The sequence below is a fragment of the Ursus arctos genome, unplaced genomic scaffold (genome assembly GCF_023065955.2).
Source record: "Ursus arctos isolate Adak ecotype North America unplaced genomic scaffold, UrsArc2.0 scaffold_4, whole genome shotgun sequence".
In the NCBI taxonomy this organism is placed as follows: Eukaryota; Metazoa; Chordata; class Mammalia; order Carnivora; family Ursidae; genus Ursus; species Ursus arctos.
Window position 1 is genome coordinate 93363399 of NW_026623056.1, and position 26822 is coordinate 93390220.

General features: G+C 61.0%; 1 protein-coding gene across 3 annotated transcripts; it reads right to left on the reverse strand.

Annotated features, from left to right (window-relative positions):
- Positions 1 to 2518: 2518 nt before the first annotated feature.
- On the reverse strand, positions 2519 to 25029 carry ITGB2 (integrin subunit beta 2). Of its 3 annotated transcripts, none has more exons than XM_026492678.4 (17): positions 24825 to 25029; positions 24449 to 24598; positions 17388 to 17451; positions 16971 to 17059; positions 14323 to 14503; positions 13231 to 13401; positions 12637 to 12878; positions 11254 to 11409; positions 10840 to 10935; positions 8964 to 9053; positions 7881 to 8021; positions 6174 to 6361; positions 5825 to 6069; positions 5443 to 5662; positions 4998 to 5203; positions 3154 to 3320; positions 2519 to 3001 (listed from the first exon to the last, which is right to left on the reverse strand). In XM_026492678.4, exons 3-17 carry the CDS (start codon positions 17446 to 17448, stop codon positions 2939 to 2941), a joined length of 2316 nt encoding a protein of 771 aa, XP_026348463.2. In that variant the 5' UTR covers positions 17449 to 17451; positions 24449 to 24598; positions 24825 to 25029; the 3' UTR covers positions 2519 to 2938. The 3 variants fall into 3 exon arrangements, with proteins under 3 accessions (XP_026348463.2, XP_048070937.1, XP_044242530.2); XM_048214980.2 differs by having other exon boundaries at positions 24746 to 25012; XM_044386595.3 differs by lacking the exons at positions 24449 to 24598; positions 24825 to 25029 and adding an exon at positions 21447 to 22263.
- Positions 25030 to 26822: the final 1793 nt, after the last annotated feature.

Sequence of the window (26822 nt, forward strand, 5' to 3'; positions counted from 1 at the left end):
GGACACGCTCTTCACAGAGAGGAAAGTGCACCAGAGAATGGATAGTTTTACAGGGTTATGTACTTTTTTCACATCTTATAAAAGCTCAAAAGATTATAGCTTGGGGCGCCTGGGTGGCTCAGTCGGTGAAGTGTCTGCCTTCGGCTCAGGTCATGACCCCAGGGTCCTGGGATCGAGCCCGCATCAGGCTCCCTGCTCAGCGGGGAGTCTGCTTCTCCCTCTGCCTCTGCTGCTCCCCTCCCCCCACTTGTGCGTGCGTGCTCTCTCTCTCTGTCTGTCAAATAAATAAATAAAATCTTTAAAAAAAAGATTATAGCTTAACATATTAGCAGGAATCATGAGTTTTATCATAAAGGAACGTCGGGAGCAGGGGCATTGACGGGAATCTCAAGGACAAGGCGGTCGTCCTTCAGCTGACTCATTCACGAAGCAGGTGCACGATGCGTGAGTAGCGGGGCCAGAAGTCAGGCTTTTGGTTGAAACAAAGTCTATGTGCAGTCGTGCTGACTTAGACGGAAATCTAAACTCGCCCCCCTTGTCTATCAGGCCTTTAGAGAGTTTTTCTATCACTGGCCCCTGGGGCCTGGTTGTGGATTTACACCCAGGTCATCCCGACCCCGACCCCGTCCCTCTCTCCTCCCATTGAGAGAGAGTGGAGGCCCCAGCTGGAGGCTTGGGGAGGGAGGGGGCACAGGGCAGCATGAGAGAATCACAGGCCTGTTGTAGGAAAAGGAAACAGGGTTACCCCCGAGCGTGTGGAGACCGGCTGCGTTGGGAAGGGACCGTGAGGAAGGACAGCAGTCTGGTGGAAAGAGGCCAGACTTCCCGAGGACATGACCGGGTGTCCGCAAGGGCTTGGGGTCCCGAGTGGGGGCCTCAGGCACGCAGGCCAGACGTGGGATAGACTCATCTCACACAGGGGCCTTATTGAGGGGAGGGTCACCACCGACTGGGCAGGGCCACCAACAAGTATGGGGCGGGGAGACCGCGGCGTGACCTGCAGCCCAACCTAGTCTGAAACGATTCCCTTTTGCTCAGTTGGGTTTCCCACTTCGGCGTAGATCAGGAAAAGCCTGACTCTTCTCGGCACAGAAGGGGGCAGCACCGCTCAGGCGCGGAAAGGCGGGCCTTCGCCACCCTGTTTCAGACGTGGGGCCTATGAACAGGGCTGCTCTGCTCCCAGAGTGCAACCTGTGATTCTGGCTGGTTTCTAGGACGGGGTGGGTGCTGGGCCGGGCCTGGGGAAGGGGGGTGTCGCCTTGGGGGGGATGAGAATGCAGGGAGGCCTCCAGGAACAGGCCGGCGCCCACGCCCTGGGGTGGGAAAGACGCTTCCTCCCCACGGAAGGCACAGCCCGCGGCAAGGATTCTTAGCAGCTCGCGGTGAACGGGCGAGTCCTCGGTTTTCTGTCTTGAAGCCTCACTCTAAGCTCCGCGTCCCCTGCTTTTCCTGCGCAGCACACAGCTGTGGCTTGGTCCCCGCTCCGTGGGTACTCCGCGTGCCTCCTGACAGCGAGGAGGACGCGTGTGTGCTCAGCCTGTCTCCACGGCCACCGGCATGCGGCTGTGCCCCTTCGGTGCTTCCTGAGCGCGTGGCTCGGGTTCTCTTGTTTGTTTTCAATATTTTATTTATTTATTTGAGAGAGAGAGAAGGTGCGTGAGGGGGCGGGGAGTGGCAGGGGAGGAGAATCGCAAGCAGACTCCACGCTGAGCATGGAGACCGACGCAGGGCCCCATCCCAGGACCCCGAGATCATCGCCTGATCTGCACCAACAGCTGGAGCTCCACTGACGAGCCGCCCAGGCACCCCGCTGAGGGGCTGTTTCCAAGTCCAGAGTTAGGCTGGGGTGTATGTGTGTGTGTGTTTGAAAGAGAATGACGTAAGGACAAATATGCTCTGGAAGTCTGTTCGTGCACGTGACCACGGAGCCACGCGCCTGCTCCCCTCTGTCCGCACCGACTCGGCCTCGCTCGTACCTGCGTACCTCGGAGCTGAGAGCGAGCACGCGTCCTGGTGTGGCTGCGCAGGACTGGAGCGTGGCCCTTCCCCCGGGGACCGCGGGACGTCCCCCAATGGGCTCACCCCCAGACCCCGGCCCACGCCGAGCCTGCCGACCTGTGCCACCTGCGGCCACTCCCATGTCCTGGTTGTTGCCAGTGGACACCAACACGTACCGCGGTTCCGGAGGATGGGGGTGCCTCCTGTGGCTGTCTCCCGTGGCTGTCTCCCGTGGCTGTGTGGCACCGTATCAACGTGACTTCCAGATCACCCGTGACACGGCCCGCGGGAAACAAACTTACGTTAAAACTCAGGGATGCCTATTTCCCGGCTCTGTAGATGGCCCCCTTCCGTGAAGCCGCCTCGTGTCTTCCGAAAGCTGCTTAGGTTGCGGGGCAGGGGCTGGGGTGGGGAGGGCCATGGACACACGGCCAAAAGGTGAGGAAGGACAGAAGCGCGCCACGGCCCGCGGTCACGTGGACCCTCCGAGGGTGCACAGAGCCCAGCTTCCACGCAAAGCCTCGACTGAAGGTTTATTTATTTTTTCTGTACACACGATTGGGAAACAATATCATCAATGGGATATGATTTTATACCCTGATAAGTTCAAATATAAATAAATTTGTGCCACAGTGAGATTGCCACTCTAAGTTTTACAGGAAAACGCACCCAACTTCTTCATAAGGCCCAAGCCATTGCTTCTTCAGGTCTGTGCCTCAAGGGCAGACACATCTGAAGGGGGAGGCTGTCCCTTCTGATGCGTCCGTATTGTCACCTGACCATACCTATTATTTCAATAGCAGAAAACAACAGTGGATTTTTGGTTAATGGGCGAAATTGTCAGGGATTGCGAGCCCCGTCCCTGGAGGAGCCTGACAGAGGAGACGTGATTTGGGGATGTTTCCCTGTGGTTCAGACAGCGTTCTCTTCACCAAGCGCCCTAACTCTCAGCAAACTTGGGGTTCATGACTGTCGTGGTGGCGCTCTTGAAAAGGGGGTTATCCTGGCGGGAAAAGCAATGCAACTCGTCAGTGAAGGGGAAGAAAGAGCCAGGAGTGGGGGTACCTTCCCCCGGCTCCCAGCTCTGAGGACGAACTACGGGGACAAGTGCACTTGCAGGGGGACGGTCTCGACCCCCCAGGGACAGGCACTCACGTTGTTCCACTGGGACTTGAGCTTCTCCTTCTCGAATCGCTTGTACTCCCGGAGGTCACTCAGGTGGGTCAGAGCCTTCCAGATGGCCAGCAGAAGGATGCCGATGAGCACGACTCCTGACACGGTGCCCCCCACAATGAGGGCGACTTGGGGGCCCCCCACGCACTCTGAGGCAAGGAGGAAGCACACAGACGTGAGTGTCAGACCCTCCCCGGCTCACCCAGCCCCATGGGTGCCCTGCCCAGGTCACTGCCCGGTGCTGACGTGGACCTCTGTGCTCACCATCAAGGCAACGGGCGTGAGGGAGCGGCCAGCCCCGGCCAGCGAGCACGGCCAGGCCCTGGGGCTCCGCAGGAAATTTAAAGTCCCCTTGTTTACACAGAAAGAAAATGGGGCTCAGGATGCCCGTAGCCAAGGCAGAGCTTACACAAGACACCAGCCTCCTGACTCGGTTGCCACCAGCTGGGACAGCCGATGGCCCCACCACCAAAACTCGCTGAGACGGAGCTCGTCCTCAGGCAGGAAATGGTGCCCGAGGCTGCCACAGCTTAGCTGAGTTTGGGGATGAGGACTCAGCTGGTAAAAGCCTTCCCGAGGAAACCAGGTGGGGTCCTAATGCCCCGACATCCTCCTTCAGGGCTGGGGCCGGGGTGGGCCACACCTCAGCCCCAGACCAGGGGACAGAGCCCTTATTTGCCTGCCCCTGGACACCCATGTTTCTCTATGCTCCCTCCATCATCCTGGCCTTTCTAGGGGGCCCTAGTGTCCTATGGAGGGTGAACAACTTGGCCACAGCGGCACAAACCCAGACGTGACCCCAGATCTCCCCATCAAAGAAACCCAGTGAAAGCTCCCCACGCTGGCGGGCCGCAGCCACACAGAGGCCCTGAGCCCCACCTGCCTTCCTGGGTTCCCACTGGGGGAGGGCAACTGGGAGCAGGTCTCAGTCCTGCAAGGGCCCTGGTGCACAGCTTGCCCACTGCTGCTGCAGCTACCCAAGGGGCTGGGCCTCCCCGCCCCGTGCTCCTGTTCCCTCAGCCTCTCCGAGCAGGAAGGAGGGGTGCTAAGCATCTCTGTGTCCCGCACGCCCCTGGGTGCTGGTTGTCCACAGCTCTGAACCCATCCCACCATGCTCCCAAAGCCCCAGCACCCACATGTGTCCGCCACTGTCGCTCACCCAGAGTGCCTCCTAAAAACTGGCCTCCTTCCTGCTTCCCCCATGTTCCATTCAAGGGGAGGCTCTGTCCATGCCGCCCCCATACCCCTGCCATCTCCACACATGTCCTCTCCACACCACAGTGCCCACATTCCACAGCGGTCCCTCGTGGGTCTGCATTTGGCTTTCGAAAATGCAGCTCTAATGGCTAACTGTGTCTCCATCCCCGTGGAACATGAGCCCCATGAGGACAGGATTGGTGTCCCCCTGTCTTCAACCATTACTGGGCCAGGTATGGCCCCAGAGCCCAGTGACGGACCAGCAAGCAGCATTTAGGAAGGCGTGCCTCCTGGGCTCCTGGCCCCAGGCCCCCCTCCAGAGCTGAGATCTGAGCCCACAGTGGTCCTCACACAGCTCTCCATGGACCAGCTCTTGGGACCCATGCCTCCAAGCCCCAGGCAGCTGTCCAGTGGTTGGGACCCAGCCCGGAAGCGTCCCCTGGTTCAGAACAGCGCTGTCATGCGGGGACAAGCCATGCACCGCCTCTCACGGCTCACCACGTAAGCCAGGGAGAGGGGCCAGGGTAGGACCACGGCTGTAGACACTTGCCTAACCCCCAGGCCAGCCTTCTGAGTGGGGAGAGGCGCCCTGGCCGGTGGCGGAGGCCCCGGGTCCCCGCGGGCCCCACCTCGCTTGTCGTCCACGTGGATGTCGTAGCTGTCCCTGCCGACCCGCTGACGCAGGGTGTAGGTGATCCAGCAGCCGTCCTGATCCCGCTCCTTGCACCTGCGGCCTTTTTCCGGGGGGGCGCTCAGCTGGCCCACGTTCTTGCACAGCATGCTGCAGTTCTTCCCCGACGGGCCCTGGTCAAACTTCAGGCAGTGGGCACAGGCGCTGCGGAGGAGCGTGAGTGTGAGCACAAGCGCACACGCCTGAGAGCTCGGTGCCAGGCGGCGGGAGAGGTCTGGGGGGGTTGGGTGCCAGGCGGGGCTCCCCGGGGGGCGGGCAGGTGCCTGGCGGGCAGGGCCTGCAGTGACATGGGCGAGGGCCACAGGGAGGAGGGAGGTGCTCACGGAGGAGCCCTGGGGAGCTGGAGAGCAGCGCGGGGGTGCGGGTGGGGCGGGGGCACTCACGTGTACCGGCCGCAGGGCGACGGGCAGCCCAGGCACTCCAGGCACAGGGGTGGCTGGTAGCCCGCATCGCACTCGCACACGTTACAGCGACACCGGCCGCGCCCATTGCACTCGAAGCCCTCGGCGTTCAGGCAGCCCCTGGTGGACCTCTCACACTGGCACGCGGAGCCCTCATAGTGGTCCTTGCAGTGACACTTGCCACAGTCGCAGATGCCCCGGTCTGCAGGACAGAGGCCAGGACTCAGCCCCGCCCCTCCATCTGTCCCCACCTGCTCGCCCGGATCTGCCTGTCCCTCGGTCCACACCCCCGCTCGCCCGGGTCCGGCTGTCTGTCCACTCCACCGCCATTCCTCCGCCCACACCCCACCCACACCATGCTTACCGTCGCCCCCGCAGACCCGCCCGTCATAGCGCTCGCAGTTGACGTTGTCACACTCGCAGTAGCGCCCGAAGATCTTCTTGTTGGGAACGTCGCTCCGGTGGCACACGCACTGTCCGCAGAGGCAGTCCCCCAGCCCCGAGCAGATGATGGAGTTGTTGTCCCGCCGGCAGCTGCCCTCCAGCTCCTGGCTGCTCCGGCCGTGCGTCTGGCACTCACAGTGCTTCCCGATGTAGCCAGCCTCGCACCTGCGGCGGGAGCGGCCCGGCTCCGGTTCCGAGGGGTACGCAGCACTACCGGCCCCCTCTCTGACTCCACCGGCCTTGGCTGAAACCACTCCTCACCCCCTCACCTGCAGATCCCACACTCCAGGAAGCCCTTGCCGCCACAGAGGCCACGGTCCCGGCTCAGGTCCCGGCAGTGGCACTCGCACTGGGGGAGAACACGCACGGTCACCGTGTCTGTGAAGCCCAGTGCTCGGATGACGAATGACTGCTCCTGGATGCACTCCATGGCCGTGACCTTCACCTGGAAGGTAATCTGTCGTGCAGAACAGCAGGGCTCAGGCGAGGCTGGGACGGTGGGGCCACACCCCGCTCCCATCTGCTGGCCCTGCGGCCTGGACACGGGGTTTGTCCAGGAGCCCGGCTGGAGCAGGGGGAGGGTCCCAGCCTTTACCAGGGCCCCAGGAGGGAGGGCAGGGAAGTGTGGGGAGGGGAGGCAGGGAAGAACACAGATCAGTCTGCATTAATCCAGGACTTGGGACTTGACATGAGAAAAGAGAGAAGGACATCTGGAGCCCCAGAGAGGGAGGTGCGGGAATAGGGGGCGGCAGGCCCACTGGGGCCTTCCCAGCCCATGTTGCTCCCCACACACATCATCTTCTGGCTTCCTTTAGGCTGGGGGGGGGGGTTGTCTCTAGAACATTTTTAACATACATGTGTTAGAAAGGAGGTTTAGTGACTTTGGAAAGGACATAGATTTTCTCCTTATGTCTGGAACACTGAGATACAGGAATCCTGCAGGACGCCCAAGACTCTGGATATGGACTTGTGCCCTGACCGTGAATAAGGGGAGAAGACCATGCCCCGGGGGACCAGGTGGGACACAGCAGAGTTCCCGCCACCCACCTGCACCCCTGAGGTCAGCAGCTCGGAGCTTCAAGGAGCAGGGACTTGTCAAAAGCAAGCCACACCCCAGATAAAACAAAATGAATTGCTATAGGGGACATTCAGGTAGAGCAGAAATACCAGGAAAAATGTGTAAGAAGCAATCAGCCCATCATAGGATTGAATAAATTCCCGTGTGGGTCGCCCCGTGTGAGCGAGAGGTAGCTCAGTAAACATCTATATGCAACATTTAGCAAGTGACAGAGTTGAAAGAATCCCAATGTCCTATTTAAAACCACAGTAAAAGCAAGTATTTTTGCTGAATATTAGTTCACAGCCAGGAAAAGGAAAAATGTAATTTTTATGATCATAATAAAATAAAAATATTATGGAAATAACTCAGCGCCTAGTTCTGATCATCCGTGTGGCCCATGCTTTAATATCTTTGTCAGAAAGCCAAAACAGAGCGCCTGGCTGGCTCAGGCAGTAGACCATCTGACTCTTGACCTCAAGGTCATGAGTTCAAGCCCCACATTGGGTGTGGAGCCTACTTAAAAATACATAGATAAAATAAAACACTTAAAGAAAAACCCCCAAAACCTCAAAACAGAAAAATCCGGAAACCAGACCAAAGCAAACCAGACGTGCTGTGTTGATAAAGGACTCCCTTCCTGGTCGGGTCGCGCTGCCCGGCATCTGCCCCCAGGGGGCGCTGCCACCCCCTCCATGCTCGGTCCACACTGGGGGAGCCCGGGGCTGAGCTGTGTTCCTCTCCCTACCACGCGAGACACAGCGTTACACAAGCAGCGTCTGGCCGCCTTGGAAAGGAGCAGATTGGCAGCAGACGCTGGCCCCTGTCCCTTGCTTGTCCCTGTGCCAGCGGTGGGCCTGGCTGCACCCCGAGCTGTCCCTGGGAGAGAACCTTCCAGAAGGCTGGGACGGAGTCTCACCGGGACGTTGATCTGGACGCCGTCGCAGTCCCCTCTGGGCTGGTCCACCTGCGACACCCCGTTACTGCAGAAGGAGTCATAGGTGACTCTCAGGGTGCTGGGGACCATGTTGTGGTCCAGAAAGACCCTGGAAGAGAGTTTCTGGGGGGAAAGAGCGGCTGTGGGTTAGGGGCCTTCCCGGCCGATGGCGCTGACACCTCGGCATTGCTCATCCCTCCCTCCGCCCCTGCGCCCACGGAGAGCTGGGGAGGCAGCAGGTCCTGCGCCCCCTGCGGGCAGTGGCAAAGCTACCACTGCCACGGCCCCCCAGGACTGGCCACAGCCACGAGGATGGGGCCTGACGGTCCCACCCACCACCATGCGTCCAGCGCCTGGCACGGGCTAGGAGCTGGGGAAACTGCGTAAACAAGTGAGAGACAGAGAGACAGAGACAGAGAGGGAGAGACAGAGAGACAGAGACAGAGAGGGAGAGACAGAGAGAGACAGAGGCACAGGGAGGGAGAGACAGAGACAGAGAGACAGAGAGACAGACAGAGACAGAGAGGGAGAGACAGAGACAGAGACAGACCGAGACAGAGACAGACCGAGACAGAGAGGGAGAGAGACAGAGACAGAGAGACAGGGAGAGACAGAGGGAGAGACAGACAGAGACAGAGGTGAGTGAGCAGTGACGATGTCGTGGGTGTGAAGCCACGGGGGGGGCCTGCCTTGGGGGTTTCGGGCCCCACAAGGGCACAAGGAGCAAACAGGACCAGCGCTCTGGCTCAATTCGAGGGCCCGGCACTTCCCGGTGCTCTCAGCCTGTGGTGCCTGGGGAGGCCCCCAGGACTGTGGCCCAGGAGGAGGCCGGTGTGCGTGTTTCAGGGAGGGCAGAGGTGAGGGTCGGGCAGGGCACAGACCACGCCATCCCCAGGGGGAGGACCTGGCTGCCCCCTGGGAGGAGCCAGGGTCCGTTAGTCCAGGAGGCCTGCGGCGGCCCTAGGAGGCAGGGCTCGTCCTGGCGGACCAGCCTCGCGCTGCCAGCGGCAGGGAGGGCAGAGGTCTGCCCGGCCCCGGGGACCCGCGGAGCGCCAGGGCACCCACGTTGTATGCGTTCTTGATGAGTTGCACCACGTTGCTGGAGTCGTCCGACAGCTCCCCGACCGCGGACTTGGGGATGACCTCCGTGAGTTTCTGTTGGGCATGGAGACCAGACCCGTCTCAGCCAGAGCCCTGGGGCCACGGGAGCCACAGGGTCCCTGGGGTTTGTAACACCCCTGGGGTTTCCTCGGGAACAGCCGGTTCTCTTGCTGTGAACACTCCTCCGTGGCCGACGTCCAGCTCGTGGCCTGCTGGGAAGAGCTGTGCCCCGCCACCATGACCGAGTGTCCCCACCGTGTGGATATGTCAGGCACAGCCCAGGGCAGAGAGTCACAAAATGTGCCAACACCATCAGGAGGGCGTGAGGGGTGAGCGTTTCAGAGTGTTGATGTAACTTAAGTTTAGTAATGACCGTGTGAAGCAGGAATGGGAGAGGGCTCCAGCAGGCCGGGGGGCCCGCGGCGTCTGAGCGTGGGCAGGCTGGAGCGTCTGTAACGCAGACAGGCCTGGGGCCAGCCTCCAGGACACTTCTGTACCCCCTCTTCCCCTCACACTATCTTTCACAGAAGACTGAATCATCACTGTACCTTATGAACTGATGGTTGGGTCACTTCTCTGCCCCAAAATCTCCCCCCACCCTCTCGTGACTCCCCAGATAGAATCCATGTACCTCCATGGAGCCCGGAAGGCCCGCCACAGCCCAGCCACCAACACCCTGTGGCCTCCACCATCCTCTCCCCTCCACCCCGGGTGCAGGACCCCCCCTCATCCCGCCCCCAGGCTCCGGGAAGCTGGGCTCTCCCCCATCCTGTCCCTCCAACCTGCTCTTCCCTCGGTGTGGGGCACTAAGGACAGTCTAGCAAGTGCCGTCCTTACAGGCTCTGGGTTGCCTCAACACCCCTCACCCAGGAGCCATATGAATGAGGGTCAGGAAACAGGCTCAGAAAGGCCTGGGACCCACCGGGGCGTCGTCCACGCTGGCAGGTTTGCGATTCAAACCTCCTGCTTCTACTCCATCACCGCGCTGTCCTGCCCAGATCACAAATTACCGGGACCTGCTGTGCCCCCTAGTAGGGCCTGCCAGGTCCTGATGGCTGCACCCGGTCATCAGCCCTGCACGCAGCCCCTCTCCCTGTGGTTTGGCAAGCGTCCACTCACTGCCCACCTCAGGGGGTCTCCTAAGCCTCTGTCCCTGCCCCTCCTCTGTGTCTCCTGGAGGGTCCTGTCCTCTTTTGGAGTCTGGAAAACTGACAGCAGGAGCTGCCGGTTCTCAGCCTTGGTGTTGGCCACCGCCCCCCAGCATCCCCCTCCCCCACAGAAGCGGCAGCAGACCCCGCCCCAGCAGAAAGCAGGACCCAGGGAGGGCGGGGGCCAGCAGGTGCGCTTGCAGCTCACCAGAGCCGAGAGGAGGCCAGCCCGCTCCAGCACGGACGGCGCACACACAGTGCGGGACAGAGGGCAGGAAGGGCAGGAGAGAAGCTGCCCTCAGAACAGAAAGTTCCCCGTGCTCTACAGGAATTGAACAGGAACAGTCATTCCGTGAAGTCAGGACAGACCAGGGTTCCCGAAGCAGAGAAGGAAGTGCAGTCAGCAAGCAAAAGCAGCTTCCCCTGGGGGACAGCACTGCCCGCGCCGTTTCGGGGGCGCAGCCCTGTGCACCTGACGTTTGATGGAAGTGCTGACGTTGCAGTGTGCGTGCATTTAAACCAAGAACTGGGTCTGCAGAAAGACTCGCTGTGTCGGGGCAAACGTGACGCACTGTGGCTGCGTAACCATCCACCCCCTGCCCGCCCCCGGGCCAGCCGCCCGCCCTCCCGCCCGCCACCCGCCGCCACGCCCGTGGCCCCCCACGCGCTGCTCAGGACCCCGCTCCACCAACCTCGTAGGTTTTCACCATTCTCTTGGTCACCGCGAAGATGGGCTGGATGTTGTTTTCAGCCAGTTTGTGTGCCAGCTGGCCCACCGACGGGTAGTCCTGGAGGGGAGGTCTGGTCAGACGCCCCGGAGGTCAGGGACAGAGCTCCAGGCCCTCCGTCTGCTCCACCTAGGGCCCAGAGGCCTAGACTCCCCACCCCCCAACAATTCCAAGGTGCGATGTCAGCTCGCAGCGGGAGAAGGTAAGTTCCTGGATGGGGACCAGACCAGAGGACACTAACCCCCCCGCAGCCCCCTGGACTCCCTGTGCTGCCAGCTCCCCGCTCCCCTGGGGCAGAGCCCCCAAGGCCACAGCCAGGGGACACGGGGACACGGGACACGGGGACACGGGGACATGGGACACGGGAGGGCCACTCACGAAGTCGTTGCTGCGCTTGTATATGTTGTCCTCCAGATGGCAGCGGCCGTCGTTGGGGGTCAGGATGGCACCCAGCTTCCCGTCGCCTGCGAAGTGGAAGCCATCGTCCGTGGCGAACACCAACAGCCGAGTGACGTTGCGCCAGCCGATTTCCTCCTGGGAAGATGGCAGGGTGATGGGCCTCAGTTTCCCCAGCAGGCAGAGGGTGGGGGGGCAGCCTCGGGGCCGGTGCCGTGCCTGCGCCCCGCTCCCGGCTCTTCTGGGGAGCAGGAGGACGCCGAGACAGGACCCCAGCTGGGACCGGCCGCGGGACTCGGGTCCCCCTGCCCGGTCGGGACTCCAGCAGCGTGGCCCGCTCAAGAGGCGCCCACGCACACGGCCGGGCGGCGGTGCTGAGGGAAAGCGCACACCCTCCGTCGGTGGCTAACCAGGGGCTGCTCCTAAGGAAACACCTCCCAACACGGGCAGAGAACCCTCAGCAACGTGTTACAACCTGGGAACACGGCAGACACAAAAGAGGACGGAAACCGCGGGACTCACAGACGGACACGGGTGAGCCAGGGACGCTGGCGACACACGCGTCGTAAAGCAGGGCAGTGCACAAAAACAGAAATGCAGGCGACGTGCCTGGGGGCCCACAGACACGCTGGGAGGCGGGAATCTGGTTGGTGAAGGTTTACAACAGGGTGTCAGAGAAAATAATAATAAAATAAAAATAAAAATAAATAATAACATTAAAAAAAAACCCAAAACCAAAAAAAAGGGTGCCTGGGGGGCTCCGTCCGTTGAACATCTGACTCTGTTTTAGCTCAGGTCATGCTCTCAGGGTCGTAAGATGGAGCCCCGTGTCAAGCTCTGTGCTCAGTGGGGCGTCTGCTTGGGATTCTCTCTCTCTCTGCTGCTTCCCCCCTCACACTCTCTCTCTCTCTCTCTCAAATAAATAAATAAATCTTAAAAAAACAAAAACCCCAAAGAGCCAGGGTGTGGTCCGTCCCAAGACACTTACAGCATAGAAAGAGCTGGTGGGACCAGCAGGGTCCGCGAGGAGGCAAGGGCAGGGTGCTGGGGCGAGGGGCCGGCGGACCCACCACTGAAAACACATGCAGGGGGATGCCGGGTGCGGATGCCCCTTCCCTGGGGGGGAGCCAGCGGCAGGGGGTGACGCGGTCAGGAGCCGCCGGCATCAGACCGCCTCGCGCTCTTGCCTTACGAGATCATTTACTTAGACGGAGGCGTCAACAGACTCGCCCCGTGTCACAGGCCAGCGCTGAGACGTGCGGCTGCCCGGGCACCCCGGGGCAGTGGGGCCAGTGAGGGGGGCCCTGGGGCTGCCCGCTGCAGGCCCGGGCAAGGCTGGCGGCAGGCATGGGGACAGCAGCTCACCAGGCACGCGGCCACTTGCATCATGGCATCCAGGCCGCCCTCGGGGGCGTCCAGGTTTCCGGAAATCAGCTGCTTGCCGACCTCTGTCTGGAACCGGTTGGAGTTGTTGGTGAGCCTCAGCACGTGTCTGAAGGCGAACGGGGGCTGGCACTCCTTCTCCTTGTTGGGGCACGGATTCCTCAGCTTCTCGGGGTGCGTGTTGACGAAGGGGAGCACCGTCTTGTCCACGAAGGACCCGAAGCCTAAGGGGCAGGCAGGATGAGGCAGGGAGGGCAGGCGGAGGCGGCGAGCCTGCCCGCAAGCCTCGGTTTCCCTGCTGCGAACCAGGACAGGCGAGAAACCACAACGGCACATGGGGGGCGGTCTGCACACGCCCACGTGCCTGAGTGTGATGGCGGACGTGTGTGTGGACGAACGGCGTGGGCCCTGAGTGTGTTCCCGGCACGTGGAGACGACGGCCGGGGAGGGGGCAGAGGTGAGAGGCGGTGGCCTGGGGGGTCCTGGCAGAGCTCCCCCTCCCCGTGCCCTGGCCTGCTTGGCTGTGGGGAGGCACGTGAGCAGCAGGGCCGGCTGGGACTCAGGGGGTCACCTCACCGATGCGGCCGGACTCGGTGATTTCATTGAGGGCCCGGAGCAGGTCGCCCCCCAGCTTCTTGACGTTGATGAGGTCGTCCAGCATGGAGTAGGAGAGGTCCATCAGGTAGTACAGGTCGATGGGGTAGCCCTTGGCCCGCCGGAAGGTCACGTTGAAGGCAGCTGCCTGACCTGCCGGCAGAGACGGGGCAGAGTGAGGGCGTCTCGGGGGCACCCACGTGTCCCCCACAGGTCCCGAAATGCTCACGACTGCCCCCTCCTCTGAGGCCCATGGACGGGTCACAGGGCACCCAGCTAGCCTGGAGTTTCGGTAAGGAACACACACTCCCAGATAGAACGTTCCAGGCATGGTTCTACCGCTGAGTGCTGGCTGTTCATCTCACTGTTGAGATGCAGGTGTACCTGGCTGCCCGGGCAAGCCTGCTCCAACCCCCGCACCCGCACCCGCACCCCGGCCATCCTGGTGCAGGCCTGGGTCCCAGCCCCAGGTGCTCAGCAAACAGGTGACAGGAGGATGAATGCTTGAGGGAGGGGTGACTGAAGCGTCTATCTGTCCATGCCTCCAGCCGCCAGCTCCCTGCTGGGCTGCCGTCTCGGTGCTGTTACAGGGCACGCCCCACCCCAGCCCTGCCCTGCCTGTCCCCACGGTCCCGCTCATTCTGCCCTGTCTGCTTTCCTGTAGGGCACTTCTGGGAGTGCTGACAGGTTCTGTGGTCCAGTCCGTTTGAGCAACACTGAAACAGTCACTCAGATTCCCTGGCTACAGGACTTGACAGAGCCTTTACTCTGCCAAGAGCACCTGGCGTTCTGAGAGTGGGATAGAGTAGTGTTTCCCAGATGGTTCCCTCTCCCATTTGGAAAGGACACAGAGCAGAAGCACACAGCCGCAGATAGCGCGTGTGGGGCGTCCTCCTGCAGGCAGAGGGGAGAGGCCCGCAGGGGAGCTCCAACTGTTCTGGAGGTTTCCAACAGGCCTTGGGTCTCGCCTCCCTGCTGTCTGACCTGGCGGGGGGACGCTTGTGCCACCCACACCCACACCCACACACACGCACGCACACACGCAGGCTCAGCCCCCGCTGAGGCCGAGCCTACCTGGTCTCAGGTAGAGTGTCACTTTCTGCGGGGACAGCTGCTGCTGGCTGCCCTTCTTGTCCTCCTGGGTCTCAGCCAGGCTCCTGGGGTCCATGATGTCGTCAGCCGCACATCCCTTCAACAGTAGCTGCTCCCGGGTGTCACAGCGAACGGAGTCCGGCTCCCCTAGCCCAGTGAAGTTCTGGGGGGGTGGGGGTCAGGAGAAGGTCAGAGAAAATGTGGGGGCCACACTGTGGGCGCTTCATGAGATGGACTCTCGGGCATTCGAGGAGGCTGCCTGTCCTCGTTTGCACCTGTGATTCAAGATAGACGTCCTCTCGGGTGGGCGTGGGTGGGAGGCTGGGCAGCTAGGAAGACACCCACCCTCCGACGGCCTCTCCATGAGGCTCCTAGATCACCCCAGCCTGGGAACAGGGCGCGTGCCCCCCACTGCCTCCAGCAGCAGAGATGACTGAAGGACCCATGTCTCCAGCCCTAGGCTGGCCCCTGGGTTAGGGTTAGCCTGCTGGGGCACCTGGCCAGCAGTGGCCGGGGGTGGCCGGGGGTGGCAGGGGTGGCCGTGCCCACCAGCCACAGAAGCGTCGGTGGAGGGGTCCTCCCGAGAGAAGACACGTGGGACCCCGGGGGCCCTGGCACGCAGGCCGGCACTCTGGGCCAAGCCCCTCAATGTTCGGAGAGGAGTGTGGGGGTCCTGGGTCCACGGCAATGTCCTCAGGCCCACTTTGCCCCTATAAACGGGGCAGGAGCAGGGACCCCATTCCATGCGTGCTCGCACGAGGCCAAGGAAGGGCACAGACACCTCTCTCTGCTTCCTTTTACGGAAGGGGACTCAGGAAGGGCAAGGCAGCCGTGCGGGGGCCAGCTAGATGCGGCAGGGGCTTCGGCTGGCCACAGTGGGGTGGGAGGGCTGGCGCTTCCCCCTGGAATTTTGTCAATGCTTGAGGAACTTGAGAAATCAAGGGAACGCCCCAGGAACCGACAAAAGCCTCCCACGTAATCCGCGTGTAAGCTAACCAGGATAACCGTATTTCCTTCGACTCTAACAAGCTCACGGACGGTGACGGGGACTCCAGCCTGCTGGGGGACGTTTCACCCCCAGGGCTGTGGTCACACTGCATCTAAGGGGAGAGGCCACACCCCACACCCCACTGTTCTGTAGGTTGCTTGTGGCCGAGGCTGGGCCACTCTGTGGGCGGGCCACTCAGAAGCTCCCGTCCGAGCACCGCGGGAGGAGAAAATGAGGAAATGTGTTGCGGATGTCAGGAGCCCCACTTCTCCTGAAACGGAACCAGGAACCTCCCGAGAAATGTCAGTTCCACACTTGGGGCCAGGACGTGGGGCTGGGCCTGGGGCATCTTATTCTAGAGTAAGGAAACGCTCAAAAAAAATGACGAGGGGTGCTAACGGGACGCAGAGCCGGCCTGGGGAGGGGGGCTCCCTGCGGCCAGATCTGGAACTCTTTGAGTCTCAAGATGACAGTGATACGCTATGCGCTACTGAATAAAATAAAACTCTAAAACTCCACGGGTCCCCGCGGGTGGGAGAGAGAGAGACGGGGGAGGAGGAAACCCCTCGTTACATTAGAAGGCGCTACAGGAGTTTCTGAGCTGGACGGCAGCCCTCGCGGGACTGACTCAGGCGTCAATCACCCGACGGCGCTAACCTTAGGGGGCGTGAGCCTGATGGGAAGCGGAAGGCCTCCTGGCCTCGGCGCATCTCCCCACAAATTAGTTACTCACTGCAAAGAGTAAATAGTGACATCATGGTGGAGAAGCCTGCCGGATGCCACCTCGGCTGAGCGGTCTAAGCGAGGTCACCCATGCCGGGACACAGCAACTGCGTGAGCCCCGTGGGGGCTCCTGCCGGACGCGGGCCCTGGACCCAGGCAGAGGGAGCACGGGGCCTTCCGCAGGGCTGCTGTTCTGCACTCAGGAATGTCAAGGGTGTGCACGACAGAGCTGAGGGAGGAGAGCCTTCCTGATGTCATGGCTCCAGGAGACCAAAGGGACAGGACAGCCCCGGGCAGAGCGGGGTCTGGGTCGTCACAGCCCGAGGCAGATGCTGTCAAAGGCATTATTGGAACAGCTGGAAAAATTTGCGCAACGGAGGTGTGGGTCTCCAGCCAGCCCTGCAGCATCAGAACCTCAGGAAGCCCCAGGGCCGGAGGGCATGGTCGGGATCTCGGGGTTCTCTCCAGGGGGAGGGTGGGCCTGGGACAGGAGCTGTCAATTTGGGGACAGTGCCCTGCCTGCCTTGGGCCTCTGCCCTTCTTCCCAGAAGGCCTCACGGCTAAAACACAAACACAACAAAAGACAGCAGAGGAGCTGGGATCCCCGAGCGGAGCTTCCCACACCTTCTCCACTGAAAGCTGTCCCTCTCACTTCCCTGTGTGCGTCCTCGTGTCCTCTGGTCGGGGCTCCTGCCTGGGCTGGGGCACGCGGCACCCCCGGGTGGGGCCGAGTCTGTCTGTCTCTCAGACAGACCGTGCCCCCGGCCTGCTCCTGCCCCCCAGGAGACAGAGTGGTGGCGCCCCTGGGTGCCAGCAGCTCCAGAGGCAGAGGGAGGTGCCCAGCCCGGGGCACGGGCTTGGGGACGAGCACGCCAGGCACGAGGACCCTTGGGGCGACACGGGGTACAGCGGCTCTTACCAGCTTCTGGCACCAGGCGCAGCCAGGGCCCGACTCCACACAGTCCCTGCAGGTGCTGACCTTGTACTTGGTGCACTCCTGGCACAGAGCTGGGGCAAGAGGACACGGCTCCGTGAGAGGGGCCTGCCCGTGAGCCCAGCCACACAGACCGCAGGTGCTCAGGCTGCCTTAATGGGGGGGGGGGGGGGCAGGAAGCCCAAAGTCGGGGGGGGAGGGTCCACAGGAAGACCAAGAAGGGTGGGAGGAAGGCAGGCTCGTGGAGCCACGCCTCCAGGGGCTGCAGAGCGTGGGGACACTGAGGCCGCTGTCTGGGACTTGCTCCTGTGGCACAGTCCTTCCAAAGTGGCCGCTGGAACTCAGCCCAGGAGCATGGGGGGCAGGCCCCTGTCTTTCTGACCCAGGATGTCGAGAACTCACCTGACCAGGGGAGGAGCAGACCCCCCAGCGTGAGCAGCAGGGCTGGTGCCTGGCGCAGCATGGCCTGTGGAAGGACGGGGTCAGTGACAGGGCCTCGGACCCCGGACGCTGGGGCTGGCCATCCTTCCCACGCAGAGCTGGCAGGGCCCTGTCCCTGCCACCCTGGCTGGGGAGCACCGGGGCGAACCCCATCCGGGGCCCTCCACCAACGGCCTGAGTGGTGCAGCGTGGGCCCACGGGGCTTCTGAGGACGAGCCCAAAGCACACGTGTGTGTGCCCACCACGTGCACGGTGCACACACGCATCACAGGTCTGGTGCTGCATGCTCTGGGTCATGCCTGAGTCCCCAGGGAACTGAGTGCTGAGCTCTGAGCAGGGCCCCGCTCGTCCCGGGCCTCCTGCTGGCTGCAGAACCAGGAGCAGGACAAGAAGTAGCCGGAGTGCCTCCCGGACGCCAGGCCCGAGCCAGCCGCCTGCTCAGAGCCCCTGCAGGAGGGCCAGCGAGCACCCAGAGTCCATGTCTGCCATGCCCGAGGCCATAGCTCTAGGTGACCGTGGTTTTGTTTGGACACACCTGCTGTCCTTAAAAACCCAGCACTTGAGGCAAGCCGTGGACAGGGCCTGGTCACTGACGGATCCCAATGCCCCCAGAGGCAAGGTCGTTGGGGGAGGCCTGGTGTTCAAGTTCGTGTTCTGGGTCCTCAAGGCCCACAGGGCGCCCTCTGACCCACTGACTGCTGGGCAGCGGCCAGCATGGGCCACATCGCCCTTGCTGGGATGCCACACCCTCCCCTGAAACTGCCCCGAGCTGGGGGCTGCCAGATCTGGGCTGGGCCCAAAGCAGGAACGCCCCTCCAGGTGGGCACCCCCGTCTCAGAACTCTGTAGCTGGCTGTGGTCTTTTTACCTGACCAAGAGAGCAGACAAGGTGCAGAGAAGCCAGGAATCAGGGGTGGCAGGGAGGAAGGGGCCTGTTCGATCAGAAACAAAGATCAATACAGACCACCCAGAATGTGATGTGAATGCCAGCTCCTCTCCCCAGGGCAGGCCTTTAAGGCTCCCGGGCTTGCTGGTGGGGAGTTTGGAGAGTATCCTCAGGGTCAGCAGAGGCCCTGACCCAGGACCGTGTGGTCCCCGCCTCGGCCTGTGGGGCTCCAGGGGTGGCCCGTAGGGGGGGTCCCCCCTTTGCTCTCCCGTAACAGCTGCCTCTGTGCCTGGGAGGGGGGGCTCTGGGTGAAGGAGAACCGGCCAGGGGCTCGCAGGATGGGGTCCAGCGCCTTGAAGCCCTGCCCAGACTCAAGCTCCTGTATTTTTGGAGGTGACCTTCCTGCTCCTTGGTCCCCACCAAGATTATAATCAGGACCCAGAAATGTCAAAACAGAACACTCCATCCTTCCCGTTTGGGGTCAAAAGCAGAAGCCACAGAGTGCAGTGGCTTCCTGGGTCATAGCCGCGGCTGGATGGGCCGGGGAGGCAGCCTGGGTTCACGCCAGGCCGTCGTGTCTCCCAGCCAGGCGTGTGGGGCTCAGGCCGAGGCCAGCTGGGGCCAGTCCCAGCTTGGTTCTGGGTCCCTCCAAAGTTCCACAGTGGACTGCCCGTGCTGCCTTGAGTGCCCCACTAACCCTGGGCCAACCCGGCCACTGCCCCAGGTACTCTCAGCCTCTGGGGACCCTCCACCCCGCCCCGACGCTGCTCCACGTGGAGGGTGGGAGCTCCCTCCCCAAGAGACCCAGCCAGGCCCGTACTCCAGCAGGGTGAGCTTGTCCTGTGGTTCTGGGGCAGGGGCAGCCCCACTCGCTCTCCTGTGGCCACAGACTGGGCCTCCAGACATTCTCAACAACCAGCATGTAAGCTCCAGGGGCCCTTGTGTGGGAAAACCGAGGCCCCAAGCCGCAGCAGAGTGTGGACCTGGGTGCCAATTCGGCCAGCACACCCCTCCCCCAGAAAGGGAGAGAGCCTCGCTTACGGTAAGACAGCGCACAGACTGCGAGGTCCTGAACCTGACCATATGAAGCTGGGCGGAGGTGGGGAGCTGCCCTCTCCTGAAGCGCTCCTTGCCCACTGGAGCACCAGGGGCTGCCATGGGGAAGCCTGCCATGGGGATGGCTGCCACGGGGATGGCTGCCACGGGGATGGCTGCCACGGGGATGGTTGCCACGGGGAAGGCTGCCACGGGGAAGGCTGCCACGGGGATGGCTGCACCCCAGCCCGTGAGTCCCCCAGCCCGCGGGGGCAGGATGCCTGGACACATGACAGCTCTGGGAGCTCAGAGCCGGCAGCCAGTCCTCCTTCGCCTCAGGCAGGTGGGGCTGGGGCAAGCTCCCTCCTCGCTGGGCGTCAGGAGGCGGTGGCTGCCGTGCACGGGCCCAGCAGCCAGGACTGGGCCTTGGAGGCCGGGCCTTGCCTGAGACCGGCATCGGGGAGCTGCCCAGACCGAGGCCCCTCTGAGCGTTGTCCTGCAGGCCGGCCCTGCACGGGTGCCCAAGCCCGGATGGCGGGTCCGCCTAGTCAGCATGTGCTGCCTTGATTTCTCCCGGGACCAGAGGGGCTCGTGGGTCCACCCCGGCTCCAGGTGCAGGACAGGCTTGGATAGGGCTCGTCAGCGGTGCCACAGGACTGGCACCCACGGGCCCTCGACTTGTAGGGACACGGGCACGGGAGCAGGAGGGCACATGGGAGGCCCAGGCTGAGCCTGCGCGAGGAGGGGGGCGGGGAGTGCAGGCTCTAGGCGCAGCCAGGCCTCTGGCCCAGCCGGTGGGGCTCAGGCCCTCCCCGCCACCCTGCCACCTGAGGGAGGCACCCCACTCCACTGGCCCTTCGGCCTTAGCTCCCCTGAGAGAAGGGCGGGCTGGTCACGGAGACCCAAGGTGCTTAAGAAAGGCCCTCGGGGCTGTGAGGACTTGCAACACGGCCACCTTGCACGCCCCCGCCCGCCAGGGCCTTGCTGGCGCAACTCGAGGGCATCCGGGGGAAGTCGTGGGTCTGGGAGTCCCCTGTGGGGTGGCTTCCCGGAGACCCCACGACCCAGGCCTGGTGCTCTCCCTGCCCTAGTCCCGGGGGCCCCGAATGAATGCAGTGAACCAGGGTCACCTGCAGAAGGAGAAAGCTCTGAACAGCCAGGTTCCGAGAGCAGAGGGAGCGTTAGAAGAACTAGGTAACATGTTCCTTCCAAATCTCTCTCTCACACACACACACACACACACACACACACACACACACACCATATTTGGTAAAAGACCAGAAAAGCGGAAACATGAGAAAGAAAACACTTTGCTCCCCGGGCAGAGGGAGGGCACTGCCTGTGAGCTGGTGTCAGATCAGGCTTCTGGTCAAAGACAAAAGACATGCAGATGAAATGAAATCTCCTTCGGACCCACAGCCAAGGACAAACAGGGACAGACAGCTGAGACAGGACTGTCCTCCAGGAACTCACAGCTACAGGGGTGCTCACGCTTTGCTGGAGGCAAGAAGCAGCCTTAGCTTCCAATAGCCTGACCTCCAGGATCCTGTAAGTCTTTAACACAGGAAAATCCCTTTAGAAATTTCCGTTATCTCTAGGCCCCCAACGTAAAAGTTTATAACCAACCGCCCCTCACAACCCCAGCTCTTTCAGTCCACGGGTCCTGTCCCCCCGCATTCATAAAACCACCTTTTTGCACAGAAAACATCTCAAGAATTCTTTCTTGACCGTTGGCTCACATCATATCAAAAGAAGGTTTTGCAAAAGTGCAAACCCTCAGACCAGGCCACTCTCAATCGCAAGGGCTCACTGCGCCTCCAGGCCGGTGAGGTCAGAGAACCAATCCACCCAGGCAGGGCCGAGGAATCAGGCGAGGGGGGGGGGACGGGGGGGGGAGGTGCAGGCGGGAAACTTCAAAGATCGGAGGCAGAGAAGGGGGCGCTGGGGAAACTGGGGGATGGGCACGAAGGAGCTCAGGGGATGTGATGAGCACTGGGTGTTATTACAACTGATGAATCACCGAATTTCAGAACCTCTGAAACTAAAAAAAAAAATAGAGAGAGAAAACACATGGGAGATAGGGGAGGCCTCCGTACTCACCCCAGGAGCTGGAGGACTCAAAGCTGTTTCATGGAGAAATAAAGCAAATGTCTACAATGGATCTGAACGAGGCATCAGCCTTTTTAAACCAAAAGACAGAGTGTGGAGATAGGGTCATTTCTGCTTTCTACAAAAACACACAGAATTGGCAGAAGCCGCGACCACGGGAGGGGGGCTGGACCCACCGCACTCAGAGCTTGGAGGCTCCAGACAGACACAGGGGACAGAAGGAGCAGAGGCCGGAGGCGGTGTGACCTGCGTGTCCTCTGGACCCCGGCCCCACAAGTGTCTGCGAGACACGTCTGCCTCACGGCGAGAGCAGACCAGTCTGTGACGCGATGAGACGCTCTCCCACGGATTCATCGGAAGATATAAAATGCTCACTCGACATCTCACAAGTCAGAGACGAATCAAAATTGTGTTTGCGGGGAGTGAAGCCCGGTGCCCTGTGTGCCTTGGCCACGGACGGGGACCGAGGGACCATGTGGGAGGCAGACTCAGAAGTGGTGGAAAGAGCAGGAAAGCTTCGGTGAGGGAGGCAGGAAACACGCAGATAAGGGCGCACGTCGTGAGTCGGAAAACAAACAAAAAAGCTACACTGACAAACACATCAGGCCTGTTTCCTTGAAAAGGCAACCAAGTTGGTATGAGGATGGCCAAGCAGCTGTGGGAGGAGTGGCCAAGGGGGCGGCCACGCGACGGTGGGGGACGGGCGGCATGGCCGTGGCCGTGGCTGAGTCAGAATGAGCGAGTGGGCTGCACACCAGCCTTCCAAGGGGACGAACAGAAGCGGGGCTTCCCCAGGAAGGGGCCTCTTCACACCAGAGGCCCACGTAGACTCCGTGTGGGGAACCAGGATGAAAACTTGTGAGTGTAAAAACAAAGGAAGAAAATACCAAGGCAGACGGACTCTAAAAGAGCCAATTCTGTGCATAAAACAGGACATGTAATAAATCCAATGCGAAAGGGCAGGGGTCATTCCGCGGCCGGGAGATCTCAGAAGTCAGCAACAAAGAGGCAGATGCCCCAGGGAGGCCATGGGCAGGGAACCGGTCATCCCAGCGGCTGACGCAGCCGACACGGGGCCTCTGGCCAGCTGCCCGCTCTGCCAACCCAGACAACGGGGCCTCCTATCCGGCTGTCCGGCTGGAAAGCATTTCTCCCATTCGGGAGGCCCTCCCAGGGGCCCCACACAGCAGAGAAAGTGTGGGACCACCTATTAGGGCATCTCAACTTTCATGGAAAAATGTAAAAACAAATGTCCCCCAGGGGCCTTCATTTCTGTCTGGGCAGTGGCACGGGGATGTTTGTGCTGAGCGGGGGACCCACGCCAGGGGCTCACGTGGCAGCAGGGGTCTGCTGGCTCCCCGACCCCCCGGGGAAGTGGGTTCTGAATCACACATTTGATTATAGAGTTCGTTGGAGTTGGAAATACAGGTCGCCCCCTGTTGCAGGGGAAGATGCAGACAGGCCCCCCATCCCCAGAAAGCGGCAGCTTCCTCCGCAGAACAGTCTGCAAGGCCCTTGCCAGTCAGCACTCCACCCCTCATGAAATCTCTAGGCAATGCCCGTGTTTGCCCGGGGCCTGCGGCCTGCACACAGGGCTGGGAGTTCCACCCGGATTTTGTGGAGGCCCAAGGCCCAGCCTTTGCGAGTTGCCTGCACAGACTCCCTCCCCGGGGCACAGCTCAGGGGCCAGGCTGAGCCCCCTCCCCATGCTTGTGCACGGGCCCCTCTGCTTCCCGCTCATGGATTCACTTACCAGTTCCTCAGAGAAACAGGTGTGAGCCCCGCTGCGGTGACACCGGGCAGAGCTGGTTCCACCCGCCCGGAAACCCTGCCTGGTCACTCAGAACCAGCCCGGCCCACGGTCACCTGGACGGCAGGTGACCACAGAGTGACGCCCTGTGCCTGCACAGGATGCAGGACTGAGCGAGGGCTCAGACACTAGAACCTTCCGGGAGGACCATGAGGTGAGGGGGAGCCCAGCCCCTGGCTGCCCCTCATTGTCCACTCGGGGTCCCAGGTGGAGGCGAGCTCTGGGCTCCGGCAGGTGTGGAGAGCCCAGCTGGGGATGGCAGAATCCCGGCCGTCCCTGGGTCAGGGGGAGAGGACAGAGTGCTGGGAGCATGTGACGCCAGGGGACAGTGCAGGGTGTGGCAGTGTTGGCTGGAATCCAGGGGGACCCCAGGGTCCCGGCCCCCCACTCCCAGTCACACACCTAACATCTGTCCCCGAAAACCCAGCTGTCATGGGACACTTCCACAGCATTAGGCCAGAGCTGGCGACCCTGGAGTCTAAGAGAAGAGGTGGGCCCAGCAGCAGGAGAACGTCCACGCGCGTACAACGCACAGCTGCACGCCCATACGAACCTCACGCGCAGCACTCACGCCTGCACACCTCACACGCTCAAATACGTGAACACACGCTCACACACGATCTCACACTCAGACACTCACACACAACACGCACAGACTCTGCGGGACACAGACCACCACGGCCAGGCTTGGGGGCATGGAGAGGAGGGGGTCTCAAACAGGAAGAGGAAGGTGGGCTGGGGCCCCCAGACTCACCGCACAGGCCTGGCTACCCCTGCTGCGGCCCCTCCGGGAGGGTCTTGCCTGCCCGCCAGCCTCCTCCCGGCCCTGCAGGGACTTGCCCCCACATCCGGGGCTCAGTGAATGTCCGTGGCTTGTCAAGAGACCCTAGAGCCAGTGGCCGAGGCCTGTGGCTATGCCCCGTCCTCCTGCCATGCTGGCTCCGGTCCCCAGTTACAGATGCTCCCACTGTTCTGTATGGCTCTGCCCACGGTGGGCACAGCACTCCCCCTTGCTGGATCTCAGTAAAAGGGGGCCTGGAGCGGACAAGGCCGGTGGGTGACGGGGACCAGGGCTGCAGGGCCCTCTCCAGGCCTGGGCCACTCCCCGGGGAAGAGCCACAGGGCCCAGCTGTTCCCCTCTAGAAAAACAAGCCTGCACACACAGGACCCCCTGTTCACTCACCCCGCTGGTGCCCTGGCGACCTCGGTGGGGCGTCCCGGCTGGGCAGAGAGGGGGCGTCAGCTCCGTTGGTAACCTGGCGGGGCTGCCGCACGGTCGAGCAGATGGGCCAGTGAGCCCCGATGGTGAGGGCACGGCGCTTCCTGTTCCAGGCTGCTTCAGAGGAAGTAGTTACATGTGGCTGATTGCACCACAGGTGGCCCGTCAGACCCCAGCCCTGCACGCTGCACGGGCTCCCCACTCAGGGGTGTCCGAGGAAGACTCCACAAGCAGATGAGGGACTGGCCGTTCCTCACACACCTTCCGGGGAGGAGCAGAGCAGCACGAAAGGAGGGGTGAGTACTGCGGACCAGGTTCTATGGTGGCACGAAGGACTCACCCCTGTGCGAGGAGGTGGCCGCGCCCCGCAGGGACAGAGGACCACGGACCTGCACCCTGGGACAGGGGCCCCGCCTGCGGACTGCACACACAGGAGAGGCGAGCGCGCCCGTCAGAGAAGAAGCAGAGGCGCTGGGAGTCATGGGAATAAAAGCATGACGGGGACTAAGGAGCAGAATGACACGGAGAGTGAGCTGGTGAGCAGGGCGGGATCGGCCACAGCCCGGAGGTGGGAAGACGCACGCAGACGCCCACGCCCATCTGACCCGCAGGGCCTGGGAGCAGAGACCCGGGGACAGAGGGGCGAAACTCTAGAGCCGGAGGAGGGGCCAAAGCAGCAGGCCGCCGCATGCCCTCGGGAGGCTTCTGACACCCTCGAGGGACAGAATAGAGAGCAAGAAAATACCACGAGGTTGGGGGGGGAGGGGATTCGGGTGGGGGACGGACGTGGAGCAGAGGAGACGTGGATTGATTAGGTCCACAAAGAAGCAAAAACAGATGCGTCCAGATGGACCAGGACGCAGACACCTAGCTCCCTAGGCTCTGTGTGGAAGATGCTCTCCAGAAACAGGCAGACAGACAGACGGATACATCCAACAGGGACACGAGGGACACAAGGCTGGGCCAGGGACTAAGCAGAAACGAGGAAGCCTAAGTAACTACAGATTTTAAACACAGAGGTAAAAATATTAAGACTCTGAAACAAAAATCCCACAGGACCGGAACAGGAGATCAAGGGAGCCCGCTGCTCTTTCTGATACTCATCAGTGGACGTTTTGACAGGAAGTATTTAATATTATATGTAAGAAAAATTGAAAAGCCTTCTTAAGAACATAAGTAGGATGTATACATCTAAAAAAAAGAAAATATAACAATTCTTGTTTTAAAAAAGACAAGACAAATAGAAAAAATAAGAAAGGATTATAAATTAAAAATATACAATAAGATATCAGGAATGATTTCTTTTTTTCTAAAGATTTTATTTATTTATGAGAAAGAGAGAGAAAGAGCATGAGTATGAGGACAGACAGAGGGAGAGGGAATCCCAAGCAGACCCCCTGCTGAGTGTGAAGCCCAATGCTGGGCTCAATCCCATGACCCTGAGATGATGATCTGAGTCGAAATCAAGAGTCAGGCGCTTAAATGACGGAGCCACCCAGGGGACCCAAGAATGATTTCAAATGTTCTAGAATATTCCAGAATTTCAGGAATCATAGCACCTAGGAGTGGGTTATAGTCTACCTCTTCGAATAAAAAAATTCTTGCATCGAGTTTTAAAAATATAGAGACAGACGAGTTCCAGTGAAATGTTCTCTATCAAGGGAATCTGCTCTTCGTAGAATGATTCCAGAGAATAACAAAGAAGGAGAGACTGAGAATGTCCCTATGTCACACCCGCTGCTGGCTCACTAGACAAAGCCATGACTGTCACCGGCCACCACACCACAGAGACAGATACCACACACTGTGCACATGCCTTTTATGGAGCAGTCTCGGTGAAGCAGCAGTACAAATTTAGATACTAATAAAATAAAAATAACAATCGTTACTGTTGAACCCAACTCAGACCAAGACTTTCGATCTAACTACCAGGTTATAGGAAGAACAGGGGATAGAGGGATACGGTAAATGACACCACAGGGATGCAATCAACAAAACCCCACAAGACAAACAACAAACTGCAAGGGAGAGAGGGGGAGGAAGAAGACATGGCCCAGGAACCCAGAGATTAAAGAGATTTAGGAGAAAATCAACCAATTACAATGCATGGACTGGGTGATAGTAAGAAATTACTTTTGGGGCACCCAACTGGCTCAGTCGGTTAAGCATGTGACTCTTGGTTTCAGCTCAGGTGGTGATCTCAGCGTCCTGGGGTTGAGCTCCACACTCAGCACAGAGTCTGCTCGAGATTCTCTCTGCCTCTGCCCCACCACCCCCTGTGCTCGCTCGCTCTCTCTCAAATAAATATATAATTTTTTAAAAAAAAAGAAATTACTGT